The 21,800-nt window shown below is 37.4% G+C and overlaps 1 protein-coding gene and 1 long non-coding RNA gene across 2 annotated transcripts in view; one reads left to right on the top strand and one right to left on the bottom strand.

Annotated features, from left to right (window-relative positions):
- cpped1 (calcineurin-like phosphoesterase domain containing 1) overlaps positions 1-21,800 on the bottom strand; it is a 41,567-nt gene that overhangs the window by 17,839 nt on the left and 1,928 nt on the right. The window contains exons 2-3 of the mRNA XM_049464886.1: positions 11,268-11,486; positions 382-804 (exon numbers count right to left, since the gene is read on the bottom strand). Coding sequence (XP_049320843.1) covers positions 382-804; positions 11,268-11,486 — 642 coding nt within the window. The remainder of the gene's footprint in view (positions 1-381; positions 805-11,267; positions 11,487-21,800) is intronic.
- LOC125781284 (uncharacterized) lies at positions 779-10,506 on the top strand. Its single transcript, XR_007424492.1, has 3 exons — positions 779-868; positions 1,671-1,793; positions 10,417-10,506. It is a non-coding gene; the product is annotated as an uncharacterized LOC125781284 (long non-coding RNA).

Raw genomic sequence — 21,800 nt, 5'->3', positions numbered from 1 at the left:
CTCATTAAAATATATACTTAAATATCTGCAGAAATGTGAGGGGTGTACTCACTTTTAAGATACACTGTATAGTGTTCTCAGACAAAGTACAAAAAGCAGACAGTTATTTATTATCATTTAGATTTTTCCCAAAATAAAGTATTTTATTATTTAATCACAGTACTGCAATGCATTGGCAGGTACTTGTCACTTTATTTTTGCCTCATTTTTAACATGGGAAAATAATTATTTCCTATTTGGCTTCAGAAATTATTATAATATAGAGCTCCTATTGATCTACAAAAATATTATTTCTGTTTATCTGCATGACAATTATGAACCTCAAATATATTTGGACACGGTACTGCTCTGTGTACTCTGATGTGAAGTGATTATCAGTACCTGCTTGGAGGAATCTGTGGATCAGGCTCTCCCTCTTGGCTGTCTGCAGGTTAAAGTAATTGTCCTCCTCGTGGGGCGTCTGCAGGTACAGGGGGATGTGCTGGAGGATGAGGACGTGGCGTGCCGAGCTCTGAGCTGCGCTCTGCAGCTGCTGCTCCAGCCAGTCCTCATGAGCCTGCTCCAGCTGAGGGCAGCCGGACGCGTCGAAGAAGAGCTGGGAGTTCAGCACCAGGAACAGCACCCCGCCCACCCAGAAACTGAAGTAATCGTCCCCCCAGCAACGGCAGTACTGCTCCACCGTGTCCGAAGTGGGCGCGTTGCCAAGGTCGTGGTTGCCACTGACAAAAACCAGGGGGATATCTGGATCAGTGTCCCGCAGAGCATCCTTCAGGTCTCGCTCCTGCTCTTCCCTGAAAGTGCAACCTGAGGAAAAACAGAGGAGAGGGCTATTTTCCCCACCAGCTGAGCATTCAGAACATGGTCACACGTGAGTTAATTCAACTTTCTAACTTTGCTTTGTTGTGCTTTGCTGTAACCATATAAGTTGTTGAATTATTGATGAATTAAAGTTAACCCAAAAGTGCCCATGGAGATGTATGAGTCACAGACCCTTTAAAAGGGGTGATAAGTTCCTTACCTCACAATTCAAATGCTCTAATAAATATATAAATGGTTATATGTTACATATACAGCTCTGGAAAAAATTAGATGACCACTTCACTTTCGGAATCGGTTTCTCTGATTTCGCTATTTATAGGTATAAGTTTGAGTAAAATGAACATTGTTGTTTTATTCTGTAAACTACAGACATGATTTCAGCCAAATTCCAAATAAAAATATTGTCATTAAGAACATTTATTTGCAGAAAAAAAAGGAATGAAAAACTTATAATTACAAAAAACTTTTAAAACTTATAAAAACAAATAATGCAAAGAAGTTCATATTCATAAAGTTTTAAGAGTTCAGAAATCAATATTTGGTGGAATAACCCTGGTTTTTAATCACAGTTTTCATGCATCTTGGCATGTTTTCCTCCACGAGTATTCCATACTGCTTTTGGATAACTTTATGCCACTCCTGGTGCAAAAATTCAAGCAGTTCAGCTTGGTTTGATTGCTTGTGATCATCCACCTTCCTCTTAATAATATTCCAGAGGTTTTTAATTTAAAGAAAGAGGGAAAATCAAAGAAACACATTTTAATAAGGTCTCTTATTTTTTTCGGAGCTGTATTAAAAGTTTTTTTAACCATTTAAAAAAATTACAAATGAAATGTTGTGATGTGTTACAGTGCAATCTCCTCACAGATTTGTACCAGGGCATCACTGAGCTCCTGGACAGTGTGAATTGCAACCTGAAAGTGTTGGATCTTCTCCAGACTGTGCTGGGAGACACAGCCACCCTTCTGGCAATGGTACATATTGATGGACCTACATCTGTAGGGTCCAGATACTGCACAATGGGAAAAGTAGTGATGCCAAAGCAGCTGAAACTAATTAACAAGCCCCCATAAAACTTAAAGGAGAATTCCAGTGAATTATGGTGTAGTAAAACATGATAAAGAGTACTAACCTTTTTTAAATAGCTCACCGCTGTTCTCCCACAGCTTTCCGAGATCCAGTCATTTTTTACAGTTTGTCCAAAAATGCTTTAGAATGGATGATATGGGGCATATTTTGCCCCTTTTACAGCGTTAACCAGGCTCAAAGTGGCTCAACACCTCATTGGTAGAATCCAGAGAGCTCTGACATTTAAAATGAGGCATTAATAACTTTAAAAGTGCACAAGAAGCTTATTAGAGATTAGGTTACACTAAGGGTTGTAAATAGGGGTTTTTAACAAGCTTCTTGCTCACTTTTAAAATACGCCCCATATCATCCATTCTAAAGCATTTCTGAACTAACTGTAAAAAATTCACTGGATATTGGAAAGCTGTGGGAGAACAGAGGTGAGCTAGTGAACAAAGGTTAGTACTCTTTATCATGTTTTACTACACCCAAAGTCAATTTTACACTGGAGTTCTCCTTTAACTGACCAGGGCCCATTTTCCCAAAAGCATCTTAGCATTAATAACATCTTAACATAGAGAGAGAGAGAGAGTGATCAGTGTGAAATTTGCTCAACAATCTAAGAAATAGAACAATAAACAAGTAACATCAGTATGATTTAATGTTTAAAAATATTGGATGTAGGCATATTTGCAAAAGGGCAAAAATACACTGTTTATATTGAGGGAAGCTGCCCCTCCCACCCACTGTTTTACTGAGAAGCATTTGTTATTTCAGGGACACTCTCTGCCATGTCATTAAAGCTACCTATTCTTGTTATGAAAGAAATCAAAGTCTGCTGCAGACAAAAGATAGCCGACAAAGAGGCCGTTGTCAGACATTTCACAAATAACAGCTCATACACCTCTATATTTACCTCAGGTCATTCCAGCCATCACAAGTAAAGAGGAACTACAAATGCACCGTGGATTCAAAGAAAAAAAAAGGAACTATTTTTATCCATAAGGCAAGAGAGCCGAGTAAACAGAGTCCAGACGCATTTCTCTGGTGTAAAGGCAGACGACGGTGCGCAGAGTTTTGAAGCTCAGTAATAACAGCCTTTGTTAGTTTCTACTGTGACAAGTGGGGCGTCTTGCTAATTGCCTGAGGAAGATTTGAGGCTTGATGAGAAGAGGAAATTAGGGGTGCTGTCGCTGGCTAGCACAGCTACTGTGGAGCGTGAGCAGCCCTAGCAGGCTAGAAATCACTGGCTAATAGGTTGTAAGACAACAGTTAGGCCATTAAAACACGATACACACAACACACACACACATACACACACTTCTGCTAATCTGCAATTTGTGAAACACCACAGGCAAGGCTAGTGTATAAAACTGTTTGATGAGCTTAAGTACACGTTTTGATTAGATTAAATTATGAGCACAATCTCACAATAAGACTCTAATAATAAGTATGCAAAAAACAGCATCCCGGTTGAGTCTTTTCATAAAACGCACTGCCTGCCACAAGCCTGGGGGCACTTTTTACTTTTGACCTTTTTGAAGTATGCCCTAAAAAGGGAAGGAATCCCTAAAGTCTCCGTTAACACAAATACACTAAATGTATTGTTCAGCATTTAGAGTATATTTTAAAGAACTTTACTTCAATGTTTATCACTGCTTGTTTTTGGGAAAAGAACACTTTTTTTGTCTAAACCAGATCACTTTTTACCCTCTTAGACATTAGAACATCCTGATATATATAGGAAAAGATGGTCTTTAAGCTAAATTATAGAAAAAAGCATATCCCTTATTTTACTGTGACCTAAAAAAAAACCCAGCTGGGTGATTTCCTGAATATCAGTTTTTGCCAGAAATGTTCTTTTTGGTGTGTTACAAAAGGCTTCTTTACACTACTTGTGGACATTATGTTATCCTGGCTTCAGTGAAAGCTTCTAAGTCTAGTGTTATTTCCAGAATTTCTGTCAGGTTGTTCATTCAGTTTGATACATTTAGCAAATAAATTAATTAAATAAAAAATACATAGTGTTTCTTACATTGATTTTCATTGCTGCCAGTATGAACTTAATATATTTTATATTTTGTTTAGTCAACTTCATATTATTCCTGCACATCAGGACACCAAATTGACATCTGCAACAAATTTCAAAATAGTTGGGGAGTAAAAGGATTTAACACTCTGTAATGTTGCCATTCCTTTTCACAACACTTTTATATGTTGCTCTAAGGCTTCAGTGTACTTTTCTGCAATAATGCTGCCATCACAGTACAAGCGTACTGTCAAAGTCCCACACCGTGACATGCTCTGGCCTTTGGACTTGCTGATAACAGACTGGATGGTCCTTTTCATTTTTGGTCCGATACAAACAATGTCTATCTCTTCCAAAATTGATTTTTACATTTTAATAATGTTTAACCTCCTGATTCCCCTTTTGTACCAAATCAATATTACCTTTACCTATTGACATCACCTCTTTAAAATCACCATTATTTCTATTTTACCCTTTTTACTAACCCTAAATCGTCCCTGTCAACATTTTTGGACTGTTACAGGTCTGAGGTGAAGAAACGAAGTTAATTGAAGTTGAGCAGATAAAACATACCATATCTTGAATCCCTACTTTCTGCAAATAAATAAAATTAAAAAAAGAAAGCAATGGTTTTCCACTCTGTCCCAACTTTTGAGGTGTAAAATGCTAGGTTGTCCCCACAGTAAGACAACAATATGCATTAAATTGTCATTGTGGTTGTCAACCAAACAGTCTGCCTTTAAGCTAAAGAATTGTTACGTTTAAAGCCTGTGTTACAGGATTGTTCTCAGCGGGTAAGGTTTCGCTAAGCTGATGGATTTTGCCTTCGCTCGTCTGAAGTAGAGCACATCTCACTTCAACAGGTCCCAGCCAGTGACAAACCCCAAAGAAACCTATTAAAAGCTCCCCCAACAGAGCAGTCTGCCAGATAAACACACACAGGAGAGGCTTGGCCTCTTTCTAAAATCATTTCCCTCCGGTCAGCCTCAACAACCCCTCGGAGAACTCAACTTTTATCCGCTTTCAACACCAATTAAAGGGCTAACCTATGTGGGACAGGGATTACTGGGTACAATACAGCCTTACCCTCAAAGCCCACAGGCATACTGGACTTTGTAGTCCTCCTTAGGAGAGAATCCTAATCTGATCCTATCTTCACACTAACTCTAGAACTGCATGAAAGAGGCAGCCCTTGACATCAGTCTGGAACATCACTGGTTTGAAATATTGCAGTCTGCGGTTTGTGACAAGGGGGAGCTTTAAAAACGCAGAAGAGAGGACTGCAGAAGCCCAGTCCAATCTGGCCACCAATGAGGCCTGAAGTGGCTGGAGTGTGTGTTCAGTGAAGGTGAGAATGAGGGAGTGTGCCGTAATCAAATCGTTCCATACTGCTTTTATGGTCACCCAAAACTCATTTTTAAACGCCATCACGGAGTCACAGCAATATGTTTCATCATGAAAGTCAATTCAACTCTGGACTGGAAAACTGCCCTAAAGCCCACAAAACTACTTTGTTGAGCAGAACTTTAACCTCTTAAATCCTAAAATCCCAAATAGGGTGCATATAGGAGTCTAACTGAACACAGTGTCTGCCTGGTGTACAGGGTAATATTTCAATTCCAGGTCTTTTTACTGCATTTATCTTACTGTACGAATATTTGCCACTGTCAGTAATTTACCCTGTATTTTAAAAAATGCAAAGCATTTCTAAATTAATTGGGTTATTACAAATGTGAGATACAGCTGTGGTCAGAAGTTTACACACACTTGTAATAGTATTGAGCTTTCATTAATTTTCAGAGGCGTTCTTATTTTTTCCCCCAGTTTCTCCTCAATTTACATGGCCAGCTACCCAACCCACTCAGTGTAGCTCTGTTGTTAGTGACAAGTTCTTAAGCGTGCTCTCTAAACTTCATCGATTAACGGAAACACAAAAAATTTGTAGACCAAATTTCCATGACTTTTCCAAAGATTCCGGGGTATTATCTGGGTGTTTCCAAAACTTAGCCAGGCCTTGAAATTGCTATTTTCCAAATCCATGACTTTTTCAGGTTTTTCACAATCATACGAACCCTAAATAAACTAAATTCTAATTTTTTATTTTAAATCTTATTAAAAGTACAGGGTGAGACAAAATTCAAAGGACACCCTTTTATTTCAGAAATGAAATATGGCAGCTTTCATATTGTACGTCCTTTCACAGCGGTCAAAATCTTCTTTCTGCTATTTTTCACAGGCCATGGAACCCGATGGTACAGCACATACAGGAGATTGGGATCAGAAACAAAATGCTGTAATATTGCTTGAAAGAGTTAAAAATCTGGCATAAGTCCAAATGAAAACATAAAACCCCTCCCCGACCCTACAGCTGTGCAGAGTCTCCATAAAGTCGTTTTCTTTTTTCCTCCGAGCGCTTCACAGAGGAAATGTCAGTGGAGGCCTCTGTTGATTTCTGGGTGGTGAAGAGAAGTTGCGTGACGGACGGGCCATGTAATGCATCTGCCACAGTCCGCCTGCTCGCAGGGCCTGATGGTAATGGGTGTTGACGCCAGGCCGTTTAAAAGGTCCCCAGAACCCCCTCCCCTGAGAGAACCAGCTGTGCCTTTACAGCCTCCACTCATAATCTGACCTACAAATTACACCCATCAGGCCATGCACAGCCCCAGGCCTCATACTAAATCAAGGAATATGACACCATAAAGTCTTTTCACCAGAGGAAGATTTTCACACTGATGTGATTCAGCTTATCATTTGGTGAAATAAAACCAGGCTGATACGGTCATAAGAAAGAATTGGGGTTCCAATATGAACCAATAAGGACATTATGTGGCTGACATCAAAACTGACTTTGGTGAGGACCAAGGTAGAGTATATGTACAGAACCAGTCAAAAGTTTGGAGACATAAAAATTCTGTGATTTTTCATTATTTATTTATTTTTTCTACATTATAGATTATTACTATAATCAACCAAACTATGCGGAAAAACATATGGAATTATTTAGTAAACAAAAAGTGTTAAACAAACCAGAATATGTTTTAGATTTTAGATTTTTCAAAGTAGGCACCTTTTGCTTAGATGACATTTTCTTAGCTGGATTTTCTCAAACGCTTTATGAGGTAGAGTGACCTCTAATGGCTTTCAGTTAACAGCTGTGGTGAACTTAACTCAAGAGTTATTTACTTGAATTTCTTGCCTCTTACAGGACAACTTCTATGTAAAATTGACTTTTGGTGTAGTAAAACATGATAAAAAGTACTTACCTTTGATGAACAGCACACCTCCATTCTCCCACAGCATTCTGAGATCCAGAAATTTGAAAAGTTTGTCCAAACACCCTTCAGACTGCGTGACACAGGGCATAATTTGCCCCGATAAATTGCTTTTTCCACTGTTATCCAGGATGTGACAGTCTATGACAATATCAATACAAATTTGATGGCGCACGGAGCTGAAGCTAGCATAATGAGATGTAAACAGGGTTTTTATTAAGCTTGCTGTGCACTTTTAAAGTTATTAATGCCTCGTTTTAAATAGCAGGGCTCTCCGGATTCTAGCAATGAGGTGTGGAGCTACTTTGAGCCTGAATAATGGTGTAAAAAGCGATTTATCGGTGCAAATTATGCCTGGGTCACCCAGTCTGAAGGGTGTTTGGACAAACTGTTAAAATTTCACTGTGGGAGAGCGGAGGAGTGCTATTCATCAAAGGTAAGAACATTTTATCATGTTTTACTACATCAAAAGTACATTTTACACCAGAGTTCTCCTTTAATAGTGTTTGAGAACATCAGCTGTGTTGTCATGAGGCAGAGTTGGTATACAAAGAATAACCCTATTTGATAAATGTTTGAATCCATACTGAATGAAAGAAGGTGAATTATTTTGATAAGCACTGTAACATATATTCCAGACCTTGGCATGCCCAGATGTTATGAGATGATCAAATGTTATAGGCTAATACATATTATTATTGGCCTAGTGATAAATCAGTCAAGCAAAAAAATGAGAAGACTACTATTATTTGAGCAGAAGTACATTTTTACAGGCCTACTACTTTTAATCGTTGTATTTTCTCATCATTACGGATTTCTGCAAAAAAAAAAAGAAAAGACTTCAGAAGTCGTTCCTCCAGTGGGTGAATACACCGATACAGTGCAAGCACCTTTCTGTCTCCCGAGGCTCTTTTGATTGCTCTCTGTGTGAAGCTCTTTGGAGTGAGCCAATTTGATAAGATTTGGGATAGCGGCTGGAGGTTTTGGGGGCCATGAGGGCAGCTGGCAGGGCAACATGCACTTTCATACACTCATCACCTCAAACACTACAAAGAACAGAACTTTAAAGGACTTACTAAAAAGGCATTCTTCAAAAGAACTCTTGCTCCAGCTAGCCATTTCTACAAAAATAAAAGAATAGCCCTGATAGCATATGTGCATTTTATTTTCAGGTTCCAAAATGTTGGAAGTTGGATTTGTATTCTTTCTATTTCTTCCACTGTTTCAGGTCTAACAATTATACTTAGAATTATAGAGCACAATGCTTTAGAATAAATAATGGGTGGTAAATGAGTGGCACAGTATTGGTTCTAAAATCAGGAGGTCTCAGGTTGAGTACCCAGGGGTGCCAAAGTCAATAAATGTGGCTACAGTTTTATGTTAGCCATTGTGGTTGTCCTTTATCTAATGTAACAGAACTGGCAGTTAGAACACTCTTTAACTAATAATTCACAAATAATATAATATAAAGAACCAGACTAGGGCTGCTACATTATGCTATTGTTATTGGGTAAACAAAAAAAATAATGCTAGGGCTAAGGATCCCAAGTAAATGCGAAGTAAGAAAAATGTAATACCTCCATTAGAGATGTTTAGAATAATGGCGTATTTATTTATGCCTGGTCTTCACAAGGTTTGCTGTTTTGGTTCTATTAGCATGCAAACATTTGCTGTCCAGTTATAACATAAACATAATTATTCCAAGGGAATATTTACTAATCTAAGTAAAGAGATGAATTTCAGTATGAAGAAAACACAGCTGAATGACAGCTGTGGTTTGCAGCAGCAGGTGATTTAAGCCATTTCAGCTTAGTCAAGAGCTAACTTAGCAATTAGCATGCTGGCAACTCAGTTACCATTAACAAAACACAAAGTGCTTATGTTTATGTTTAAGATATTAACATACTAGCCACCAAAGATTTTAGTACAAAACAGTATATATAACTGCCATGTTTGGGGCAAGGGGCAATTTGTGTGTCAGCTTGAGGAGCTAACTTGGCGATTAGCATGCTGGCTAGTTAACTCACCTACAGCAAACAGTAACTAGAAATCAAGAGAATGAGAAAACTTTCCCCTCACTAACTGCAAATGCTCTCTCCCTTTCTTTCTTTCTTTCTTTCTTTCTTTCTTTCTTTCTTTCTTTCTTTCTTTCTTTCTTTCTTTCTTTCTTTCTTTATCTATCTTTCTTATGGATTTATTTAGAGACACATGGAGACATGATTGTCTTAAGAACCTGCTAACATTAGCATTCTTCTATTTTAGAGCTGTAGCACAACTAGTTGTTGATATACAGTTTTCACACACAAAGTGTTGATTTGTTGGAATGGGATTAAGCTTGGTCATAAACTATTATAAGTAATTTTCATTTTAATGCAGAATCTTTATTTACAGTGCTACATAGTTCAGGACTAGGCTTAATCCCTGTCTGGTAAACTGTCCCAAAATGTATTTGCAGAAAGTTGCTGACCTAGTTACAGTTATCACAGTGAATCCTGTTAAAATTAAAGGAAAGTTTGCTTGCAGAAAATCAAAAGCCTAAATGTTAAATCTAATTTAAAGTAAAACCTGTTTTACATTTGAAGTGTGCTTCTTTAGTTCTTTACCGAAGCTGTGAGGCTAACTGCATGAATACATTATTATAATTTATTATATAATTTTATTTTTCATTACCCAATTTAAACAGCCGATTACCCAACCCACTCAATAGGACTCCTCCTATCACTATTAAAGCCCCAACACCAGGAGGGTGAAGACTAGCACATGCCTCCTTCGACACATGTGAAATCAGACTCCGCCTCTTTTTGAACTGCTGCTGATGCAGCTGAGTAGCATCACAGCGCACTCGGAGGAAAGCGCAGCGACTCAGTTGCGATATATCAGTTTACAGACGTCTCTACCCACCCAGAGAGAGCATGGTTCCAGTAGCCGATGGCAAGCTTCATAAACAGGATTTGAACTGGCGATCTCCTGATTATAGTGGCAGTAATTAGCCCGCTGGACCATTGGGGCCCCCCATAAATGCATATCATTTAATAATGAGGGAAGCAAATTTTGTAATAGCCACCAGTTAGCATTATGCTGTTTTGTACTGTTTTTCGTAATTGTGATATTCTTGCTTCAAATACCATTTGTAATGAATTAGTATTAAGTTGCAGGGCTCTCCAGTGTAATGAATTTCATACAGCTTACATACTCACATGCCACACCTTGTCTTATCTGTCTTGCAAGGAAATTAGTAGGACGCCCACCAAGATGCACCGCTATTTTCAACTACAGGTGAAGAGCAGGCATCAAGTGGTTTCCAGCAGAGTTCAGAAGAAGAAGAAAAAGTTGTATCCGGGTAAAAAAGAAGACGATGCAGGCAGACACACTTAGGACAATGCAGGAGCACCATATTCCATGAGTAGCCTACAGTACAGTAAGTCATCTCATAATTAGATTTTGTATTTCCTGATGAAAATTAGTATTGCATCATAAAAATAATGAGAGCTGATGTTGGGAAATATTGTCTCCAGTTAATAATGTTAATAACTACTTAAATCCCACAACACAAATCATATCCCACCGCCCCCAGCCCCTCCTCTCCACCATGCCAGTGTGCAAAGATGCCCCTCACAAAAAACACTGCTCCCCTTTCCAAAAAAAAAACCTCACACTGAACTGACTTCAAAACTTCAGAGCTCTGAAGTTGCTTATGTTGTTTCTGACACCATAAATATGGAAAAAAAATCTAACGTTTGCTATGCAACATACAACGTACTATTATCCGGTTTATATACATAGTCAGAAATCATATAGACAAGCCTTTTAAAGGTTACTAAATAGCTTGATGTGGTTTGAATCAAGCAGTGTTTGATGATTTAGTCTGAACATCTAAAGGTAAGGAGAAAATTGTGTACATTTGATTTTTTTCGCTGAACCAACATTTTAAGGAAATCCAAATGAAACGGCACCACAGCACTGGGACTCAATAAAAGTGGATTTCCGAGTAGTTTATCCCCATTCAGCCTAATCCCAAGTTCTGAAGCCGTGATTAAATGTTGGCCAGCTTCCATTGACTTTCTGAACCCTGATCTTACCCGGCATTGCGTGGACCAAATCCCCACAAAGAGCAATGAAGCGGGGCCGCGGCTGCAGTTTATTGATGGCCTGGACAGCCTGCTTGGTGAGCTGGACCTCCTCTGACCATTCATCTCCTCCATTATCACAATCCCCCACCCTCCAAGCCTTCATCAGGCCCAGCTGAGGGTCCGCTGCCTGGATGAAGCAGAATGGCCCCTTCCATTCTTTCTCCTTATCTGTGGAGCACAGGAAAAGAACATTGCTGCTAGTAGAGTTATGATACCAGAACATTGCCTTCAGGATTGATACTGAAGTGGAGCACTGTAGCAAAATACCCCACAACAATTGGGGTCCCTAGTACTAGCGTTGGCTGCCTGCCAATTTATTCACACAATATGTCAGATTAACAATTTAGAACATCTTTTTGGTTCTGACGTCTACTCCAAGATGTCCTAGAAGAGGAGAAATTGTTGCGTTTCTTTTCAGAATAGATTCTCAGCAGCTTACTCGTGTGATGTGCTCATTACCACACAAAAATCCTGCTGCTTGTCTACAGTGGCCAAGTTTATTAAGATTTTAAGCTGCTAAAACAATAAAAAAAACTATGTCTAAAGTGTTCTCAGCAAATACAGAGTTACAGCACTAAACCACAAATTAGAAGACATGGAAAGAGTTCTAATTTTGTTTGTTAAACTTAGTTAAAGCAGCCCTCCTGAATTTTTTTTCTTCTAAATTAAAATCAGTAGTACTCCTGAGTTGGGAGGGGACAAAATATTCTAATTAATGGTATTAGTGCTCTGGCATGTCCATCCTAGCAACATCTAATATATTTATTCTGAAAACAAAGTGGTCTGACAGGTTGTTGTTAGGTGTTCAATTGCTCTCCACATTTTGAGAGTATTTTAAATAAACAAAACATTATCCTAAAAAAGAGAGCACTCCTATCTCTCCCACACTCTGCCCTGCCTGAGATCTGCAGCCTCTAGACTATGTTGCCCAGGATGCAGCACACACACTGACATCGCACCCAATCCAGATCAACACATGACACTTCCAGGAAGCAGCTCATTTGCTCTTAGACTTTACTGAGTATTGACGGTTTACCCTCGTACAATGCATATTTTCCGTTGTCTGTGTTGCCTCGTTTTCGAACTTGCATTGTATTACTGACCTTGATTTTTGCCTGCCCTCTGATTTTGCCTTGCCTTGTTCTGACCTCTGGACAGTTTATCTTCCCTGGTATTTTATTTTTTATCTTTGTTGCTGCTATTTACCTTTGGTATTGACCTTGCTTTGTCTGGCCATCCCTTTGTCTTATATTTTATTCAATAAAGTACATTTTGATTTGCATCTGCGAGTGTCTGAGACCTGCTCTATCATGACATTCACACTGCAGTTTATTCACACAACTTGCATTTTTTCACATGCTCTGTGCAAACACACATTCTCACCAGAGAGGTCTTAAAATCACAGAATTTCACATAGTAATAAAATTCACTTAAACTGCGTTTTTCCCCACAATCTCTTTGCAATTGTGCATTCTCATCACAGTGGTCTAAAAAAAAAACCTGTCGCTTTAACTAAAATTAGTTAAATCTCAAATAGAAACATTTATATATAGACATATACAGCTCTAAAAATTACATTACATTACATTTGGCAGACTCTTTTGTCCAAAGTGACTTACAATAATGATGTACATAGAGTTAATAGAAGTTCAAGGTAAAATGATGAGTTTCTTTGATTTTACTAAATTGAAAACCTCTGAAATATAATCAAGAGGAAGATAGATGATCACAAGCCATCAAACCAAGCTGAACTGCTTAAATTTGCAACAGGAGGGGCATAAAGTTATCCAAAAGCAGTGTGTAAGACTGGTGGAGGAAAACATGCCAAGATTCATGAAAACTGTGATTAAAAACCATTCCACCAAATATTGATTTATGAACTCCTTATGAATATGAACTTGCTTCCTCTGCATTACTTGAGGTCTGAAAGTTCTGCATCTTTTTGTTGTCCTCAGTTTATAAAATAAAAACAATATTAATTTTACTCAAACATATACCTATAAATGGCAGAGAATCAGAGAAACATTTTCCAGAGCTGTATATCAAACAAATGTTAACTGGGTGTCTCTGCAGACTACCCTCTCTAGACCAACTTTGCCACTGTGGAGCCATTGTATGTGCCATTTAAACCTCCAGTTGAGACAGAAAATCTTACCCGTATGCTCTAGTTATTTCCTAATGAGATGGATTACTGCATAAACTCTTAATAAAGCCATTATTGCTCGAAAACGAATTAAATATTCATGTTAAGCAAAGAAATCATAGATGTTATTCTTCTCCCCTGACAAGAATGATCTGGTTCAGTTGTAAATTTGCTTGTTTCTATTTTTGTATGCATTTTTCATTACTGAATCCATTAGCAATTCTTCATGCTTTTTAACTGGAAAAAACATGCTGAAAGCCAAGAGAAAAAGAATAGCTAATGCCCAAGTGTTAGAGAAAAATTAGATCATTTTACTATACATTACATTACTTCAAAGTAGTCCCTGAGTAGCAAAATAGCGTGGAGTACTTTAAAGTAACTACTGGCCAGGTAATCAAGAAGGACATTCAAGTTGAATTAAAAGACATTAAACACACCAAATTGAACATTCTAAGGTTAAAAATAAATTATAACCTTTATTAACCATAAAATGTTTTTTTACGTGTTGAAAGCAAAGATATTTGTTTTTATTTTACTAATACACTGACAAAAACGGTACATTATAGTACTAAATTGTAGATTTTCATTCCTTTATATTTACGTTAGGTACCAACGCATCGTGGTGTATTTTTTTTTCTTCTGAAATCAAGGGTATTAAAGTTTACCCTGCTTTTGTTGGTGCACCTGTCTCAACTGTCTAGCCAAATGGTTCTTTTTATCTTTTTATTTACACTTATAAAATGTATAACCACTTATAACTAAAACTAAAACACTACAGTAGATATCTACTGATCAGTGTTTTTGGGGAGGATACCGATGGCTCTACTGTATTGCTGTACTAGCACTCATTGTACAGGGCTGAGTGGTGATACCACTCTCAATAGGGGAATCCAGTTAGCAGTTGTTAGATGTCTTTAACTGTACTAACATGTTCGTTTTATACATCCTACAAACGTGAGGTTGAGTCAAATACAGTAAAAAATAGACTGAGTGGAATAGCACATTGAATCCGGAAAAAGCTGTGTAATTCTTTATAGCAGTTGAACAAGTAACTACAGCTTTCTGTAACCATTAAATATGAACAGATTGGTTAAATTATGGTACCATATCAGAAAATTTGCCAAAACGATACATAACCGATTAATTTTTTCATCTCTGCACTATAGACTGTATTAACTACATGTGGGGGAGCTATACAACAGGAGAATCATTTTAAACTTGGCAGGTGTGATGTGGTCTCCTTTTAGAGCGGATGAATCTGATTCCAGGTTATGTTCATTCAGAGAGAGAGAAAGAGAAAGAGAGAGAGAGAGAGGGAAAGAGAGACAGAGAGAGAGAGGGAGGGACAGAGAGAGAGGGAGAGAGAGAGAGAGGGAGAAAGGAAGATAGAGAGAGAGAGAGAGAGAGAGAGCACTCAGTCAGAAACTTCACTCCTTCATTTCTTTGGTTTTACTATAGGTGAAGGAGCTACTGAGGTCTAAGTTTCCCTTCTGAAGTCTCCATTGCTCCACCAGCTTCTCGTGTTCATTAAAACTGAGCCGGATCCTCTTTTAGAGGCTGTACGTGTGACGTAAGTATGTAAAGACGTGTTATGTGGCCAGAAGAACTCCGGCGAAGAGCAAATCAACACCCCAGTTTTTAGAATGAATATATTGGGCTTAGCAGGGAGGATTGTTCCAGCACACTGGTATCATTAAATACAATATTTTATCTCTTGTCCATTTAGAAATGTTCTGCTTTCAGTTTGGAAACAAAATTATACAAGACTGCTACTTTAAAACACAGGTGATCCTATATGTGACCTGTTGAATTACTGGGGTTGAGTTACTTTGACCAAAATGATCATGATCAAGATAAACTGGATAAACCTGGATTTTAAGGATGCTTAAAGCGAGCAAACAAACAAAACAGTAAAATTTGTTTATGGTTACCCCACTTATTATTAGTTTATTAGTGTGTTTAAGCTCTGAGAATCGCAAAGCCCTGCTAAACTGCTATACCATTTAACAAACAACGCATTCTACATCCCCAGTATCCGCTGCTGCGCTGCACTGCTAGTCAACAAAGGACCTCAATAATTAATCCTGCATTTATGGATGTTGATGCTAGCATGACAAATTGTTTTACATAATCTAACATTACGTAAGACACTTACAATCAGATCATTCTGAAATATTCATCAAAACCCTCCATCTTCATCGGGGCTCTTTTACTCTGCGACCTATCAGAAGTGGGGCAGGGAAAGCTCATGAAGGACGCGGCTGCTGTGCCAAGGAAAACATTCCCCCGGTTGGGAAATGCAAATGAAAGATGCATCATCTCTTGTGTTGGAGGAAACACTAACATGAGTAGAGCTGCAGCTTCCGCCTCGCGGGGCTTGTGGTGCACACCCTCCTCCTCGACCTTACAACTTGAGTGTGTGTTTCTCCAATCACACACTCTCTCACACACACACACACACACACACACACAATCTATGTGCATCCTTATCCTCTTCCCGAATGAATTTATGGTAATAGTCCATCCTAACTTGGGCGAAGAGAAGAAGAACAACAACAAAAAAAGAGAGCCTTCCTACTGGGAACGCAATAACAAGTTCCTGACTCTGCTCTTTGCTATCATCATTAAGTAAGTAGAAGGAGAAGCGTTCTTTGAAGGACACGCAGACAGATAAAAGGACGTGAATAATGCTCCACATCAGAACGAGCTATTAACAGCTTCACTGTTTTAGCCCTGACAGCACTATTGACTATGTGAAATCATGCTATTAAAATAGAAATGACCTTAAAAGCAATCTATCACAATTTTGGCCTGCTCTTTTACAAGAGCTACACCAAACACCACACTGGCACACTTTAATTCAAATTAAGCCCTATCTGGAGGGAATGCAAGAGATTTATCACTTCTATTTAGTGATACATCTCTTGCATCCAGACTGTAAATGAAAAAACAGGATGACCAGTGAGTTTTCTGGCTTTCTCAGTTGCATGACATTGTGTTCAGTAGCTCCTCCATTTCAAATCGTTGTTGTGTTTACGTGAATCTTCGTGGAAATGCGCACCCAAAGTGTAATTATGGTGAGTAGCAGTGAACAAACAGCTATTTTATTAAACACGAGGTGACGGAACTCAGAGATGTGCCTCCGGACGGGACCCCATGAGAAAATAATCCCTTTGGGGATTAGGTCTTAAATTATACACAGGAAAAAATCTAATTCCTCAAAAAAGAGCTGGGCGATTAATCAATTTTATCGATTCATTCGAATTTACAGTTAAGGACGATGTGTTTTTATGAAAATCACACATCTTCCAACCATGTACCAGCTTCTGTATGCACTACAGTTTATGATTTTTGTATATTCATGAGAAAAGATCATCTCATTTTATAGAACACTGGTACTTATTTAAAAGCTTTGTTTTGCAATTCAAGCCCAATGGGGAAAACTCTTTACTTAATAGCATATTAAATTGTACTTGTTTTCTATTTTGTAAGTTTTTATCAAAAAGGGCACCATTTTATTTCTTTCTATTTATTTTTTGAGTTTGAGGGTGCATTGTGTCAGTACCTAAACTTGTACCTTTGCTTGTTTCTGGTTGCACTTTTACCACAAAGGGGACCTTTAAGTGAAAACTAAATAAATAAAAACTATTTTTTAACCTTTTTTTAAAATCATCTTTATTTTCATCTTTATTTATAAATCGGATAAAAAAAAAAAAAACATATCGCCCAGCTCTACCTCAAAAGGTGTTACAATAAACTATGGAAGATCGTTCTCTCTCTTATTGCTCAGGCATGAGCATGAATGTTAATGCAACAAGAAGGACTAGTGCATATTTCTGTGCAATTTAACACAGAGCTTACGGCATAGATGGCATTTAATTATAACTGTAGTTATTTTCTGGGCAATATACCACATTAAACTGCATCTGCAGAATACAGTTTATCTCGAACATCAGTTCATTATTTCACATTTTTATAATTTCACTTTTTTTCTGGATTCACATTCATTTAGCAAACTGTTTTTTACATAGACTGGCCATAGCTTTAAACCTTTTAACCCTCTTTTTAAATGAACAAATCAAGTAAAACAGTACATCTATTAAAACTATTAAAAATGAGCTAAAATCAATATATTTTAAAATAGCGCGGTCAGTGTTGGGTGCTTCACTTCGTCCCTTTCCGGCATACAATAAAAACACCATCTAGTATCGGTTTGAAATATCGGCCAAATCTAGGAATCGGCCTGATGCTGATAATTCTAAAAATAAATAAATAAAAAATAAATAAAAGAAAATTATCGGTCGAAATTGATACAATTCTAATATCATTGTGCACGTTTACCTCTATATCAGCCTGTTCAGCTTGTTGTAATTCAGCCTCATCTATTAGCGTTGATATTTTTTATAGTGTTGAAGTTTTGCTTTCGATGAAAGTGCAAAATAATGCAAAATGCTTTTTTACTGTCCAATTCATTAAAAATGTTGAGACAATGTAAAGACAAACTTCAGATCACATCACACTTCAGATTTCAGAGTTTTAGATTTCAGATAGGACAATAATGTGTAATGTGTAACCAAAATAAAAAAAATTACAAGACTTTCCTCTTGTAAAAGGTCCCACAAACTTTAAGGGTGTTTTTATACATGAACGTCCACAACAAAGTCTAAACCAATACTCATGTTTTTGTTATACTGTATACATTTGATTTGGTTAGTTTTGGTTTCACATGGTTTTGGTTTTAATGACTGCACTAAAGAACTTTGTAGAAGTGTGGTGTCAGATGATGCCGTGTTGTTAGTTTGTTAGAGTTGCCTTTTCAGGTGCTATGCTGAATTCAACCTTCCTACCAGAATCTGACTCCTTTAATTACATTATATTACAATTGACTCTTTTATCCAAAGTGACTTACAAATAATGATAGACATTTAGCAATAGAGGACACAGAAGCTCAAGGCAAAAGATGTTTTGAGGCAGGGTGTTTGGGTGCATGTGCTTCGTGTAGCAGAACAAGTTTTACCCAGATTTACCCTTAGATTGCTTTTATTTCTGTTAAAATAAATGTACTCAAAAAGGTTCATCCACGGTTACAAAAATCTACAGGAATCATGAGCGTAATATTCACATGATTATTTTTGGCCTCCCAGTTCCCTTTTGGTTATTAGATTTCTTTTTCTTCTTAATAAAGTTGATTTTAGGTTTTGGCCAGTATCATTTACTGGTAATTTCCCGTTTCTCAGATATATATATATCAGTTTGGAAATGCAAACTCAAGAGATTAACAAAAGCTTACATTTAACACCAGCACCAACACTATCTGCATTTTATCTGCAGTTTAACTGCAATTCCAACCCTATGGGAAATAAAAAGACATATTTGTCTGTAATGCCAGGTAGATACGGTAGTAATCTCTAGATTTAACATTTTCTACAGATTCTAAATTTACGCACTTTAACTTCTTTAACTTCAGTCATTATTTACTCACTTAACTATTCAGAGTAACAGAGTACAGTGTGACTTTTACATGCAACCGTAATTGGTGACCACTAGCTTCTACTCCTTGTTAGCATGCATGGGTATACTTCTCCTTTAATAATAGAATATGTATTATTAGTCATCTATAGGTTATTGCCTGTACTGTCCATTTTTTTTATCTCTTAAGACTTAAATCCTAGGATTTTTATTCAGTTATTAATGAATGCTTTTGCAGAATCTGTGCTTTTTTTGTTTGTTTTATTTAGCCTATTTTGTGGTGTCACATTCAATTTTAGGGCCAATAAAACACATATTAATTATGACAGTAAAGTCAAACTAAAAAATGTGAACTAGGGACTTAAACAAATCACTAGCTCTATCTGACGCAGCACGAATCACAGCTGAACTCGTCAGAAAGACCGAGCAAAGAGTTGTGGTTGAGTTTTAAACAGCTGAATTGAGAAGAGCAGGCAAAGCTCCCATGACGGGCGATAAGCACAAGCTTCTTTCAGCAAACACGCAGAGCTTTCCTCAAACATAAATCAGGGGGATATCTGAAGTGGCAGATAGAGCGTTCAAACACAAGCTAATCATAATTCAAGATGAAAGCGTTCCAATACCTGCTATAAAAGACAAAAAGGAAAGAGGAGCAAACCCAAATAAGCCACCTTTTCCAGAAGTCTGCAGTTAGGGTACACAAAACAAACAAAATAATTCAGTATTCAGCATACAGACGTTTATATGTTTGTATGTGCATACATACAAACTACATGAGAAATGAAGTTTGTATTCAAAAACTATAAAAGATCAGTCTCATGTTTCAATAGGTCAGTAAAAGAACACATAATTTGAGCTGACATAAGGCTAAAATAACTGTGGTGACATTGTGTAGTTTAATTGTAAACAGATCTCAGCCTCATTAATCCATAGAAGTGGGACAAAATATTGATATTGCGATAGATCGTATCGATGCGTGGCATCAAATATTAATAATTAATAATCAAATGAATAGGGTTAACCTGCAGTAAAAAAAAAATATACCGGTTGTCAAATTCTGTATTTGCTTATTTAGGAGTATTTTATCCTCTTCAGCAACACAGATGCCATAAAGTATCATAAAGAATTATCAGATTTGGATATCATAAATATAAGTGACCTGTATCTGTCTGTAATGTTAACGAAATTGCTACTGAAACGGTACACCTTTATACATTTATTTGTTTATGCACACCTGACTTTTTTTACTTTAATGTGACACAGATTAGATCATTTTTTCAGGGCTGTGTGGACATATCAAAATTTGATCAATATCTTTGTCAATCAGAGTTTGAGTGGCTTTTGTATGTGGTCCTAGATTAGATACATATCTGGTTCGCTGGCAAACCGACTGGATTTTAAGTGTGATTTTGACTTTTTTTTATCATTAGCCAGCACCAATGTTAAGTCAAATTTCAATTCCCCATCAGAATCCGGTTCCTCTTTAACCATGTTTGATTGTTTCAGTTGTGTGTTTTAAAGAAAAAAATATTATTAATTTATCAAACAACTTGGAAAGGGTCCAATAGAATAAACATTGAGAGAACACAGTGTTTAAAAACTCCAGCAACACTGCTGTATATAATCCACTCGTACCAGCACAACACACACTACTAACACACTACCACCATGCCAGTGCAGTGCCTGCAGTGCTGAGAATGACCCACCACCCAAATAGTAGCTCATCTGTGGTGGTCCTGTAGGATCCTGACCACTGAAGAACACAGAGAAAGAAGGGTGTCTGTTCTGTTTTAAACCTAAAACTTGCACAGTGCAGCATTTAAACAGGCTCTTCCCACAAGTCTGATAACATACCAAAAGCAGACCAATAATGATAACAAGTGTCTGAAAGTCTGAAAGGGTTTATCCAATATAGCAACATGCAACATGAAATATCACGACTGTCTGTAATCATTATTATGAATTAAGGTCTAGTTATCTTTTGGCTAAGAGCACCAGCACCAGTGGTTCTTGAGGCTTGAACACTGAACAAACACCAGGCTGGCACTTAGATTTGGATGTGCTGTCATGTACGTGGCAGATGGGTGTCTGATTGCTTTTGAGAGAGCTTGTTTACGCCTCGAATCAACATGTGTTTCATGTCCGGATCATATTTGAATATCCTTTGGCCGTATTCCATTCACACATCTCACTAAATTGCATCCCTAGTGTGACTAGATGAGATCCAATTTTCCCTTCTTCATGTTATAAGTCAAGTCGAGTGCAAAAGCTTTGGCACCCAAGTTAAATTGCATGTGTTGCTGATTTTTAAAGTGCAAATAAGTTCATAAACTCTACAGACACACATTTATGCACATTCTAAATCATAATTTCTGATCATAATTTTATTTGATTTATTTCTCATGATAGAAAAATAACAATAAATGTGGTGTATGCAAAAAAGCCCTATCTAGACGGGTTTTTACCCATCCAGAATGACCACGTATGTGTTTGTCTCAGACATCCTTTAAGAAAAATACAGGCTGAATTATATAGTGTTTTTGTCCACTATTTGTCCACTGCTACACACTGTAATTACACTTTGGGCGCGTTTCCCTGGAGAGCCATGTAAATAAAACCGTCACTGAGTTTTTAATATGCTAAATTTAGAATATAATTAGGAATGAAATAAGTGTGAAATAAGTGTAAAATTTAGTGAACTAAATGTGGAATTCATCTGGGAGTGCCCAAACTTTTGCAAGAAATTCTATGCAGTCTGTGTTGTGATTTCATTAAACTACTGTAAAACAATTTTAATCAATCTGTTAATTTTGATTAGGTGAAAAGGACAATGGATGATTTCACTGAAACAGAATTGTCAATCATTTGCA

Source organism: Astyanax mexicanus, chromosome 15, assembly GCF_023375975.1.
Source record: "Astyanax mexicanus isolate ESR-SI-001 chromosome 15, AstMex3_surface, whole genome shotgun sequence".
Lineage (NCBI taxonomy): Eukaryota > Metazoa > Chordata > Actinopteri > Characiformes > Acestrorhamphidae > Astyanax > Astyanax mexicanus.
This window is presented reverse-complemented; position numbering and strand designations above follow the sequence as displayed.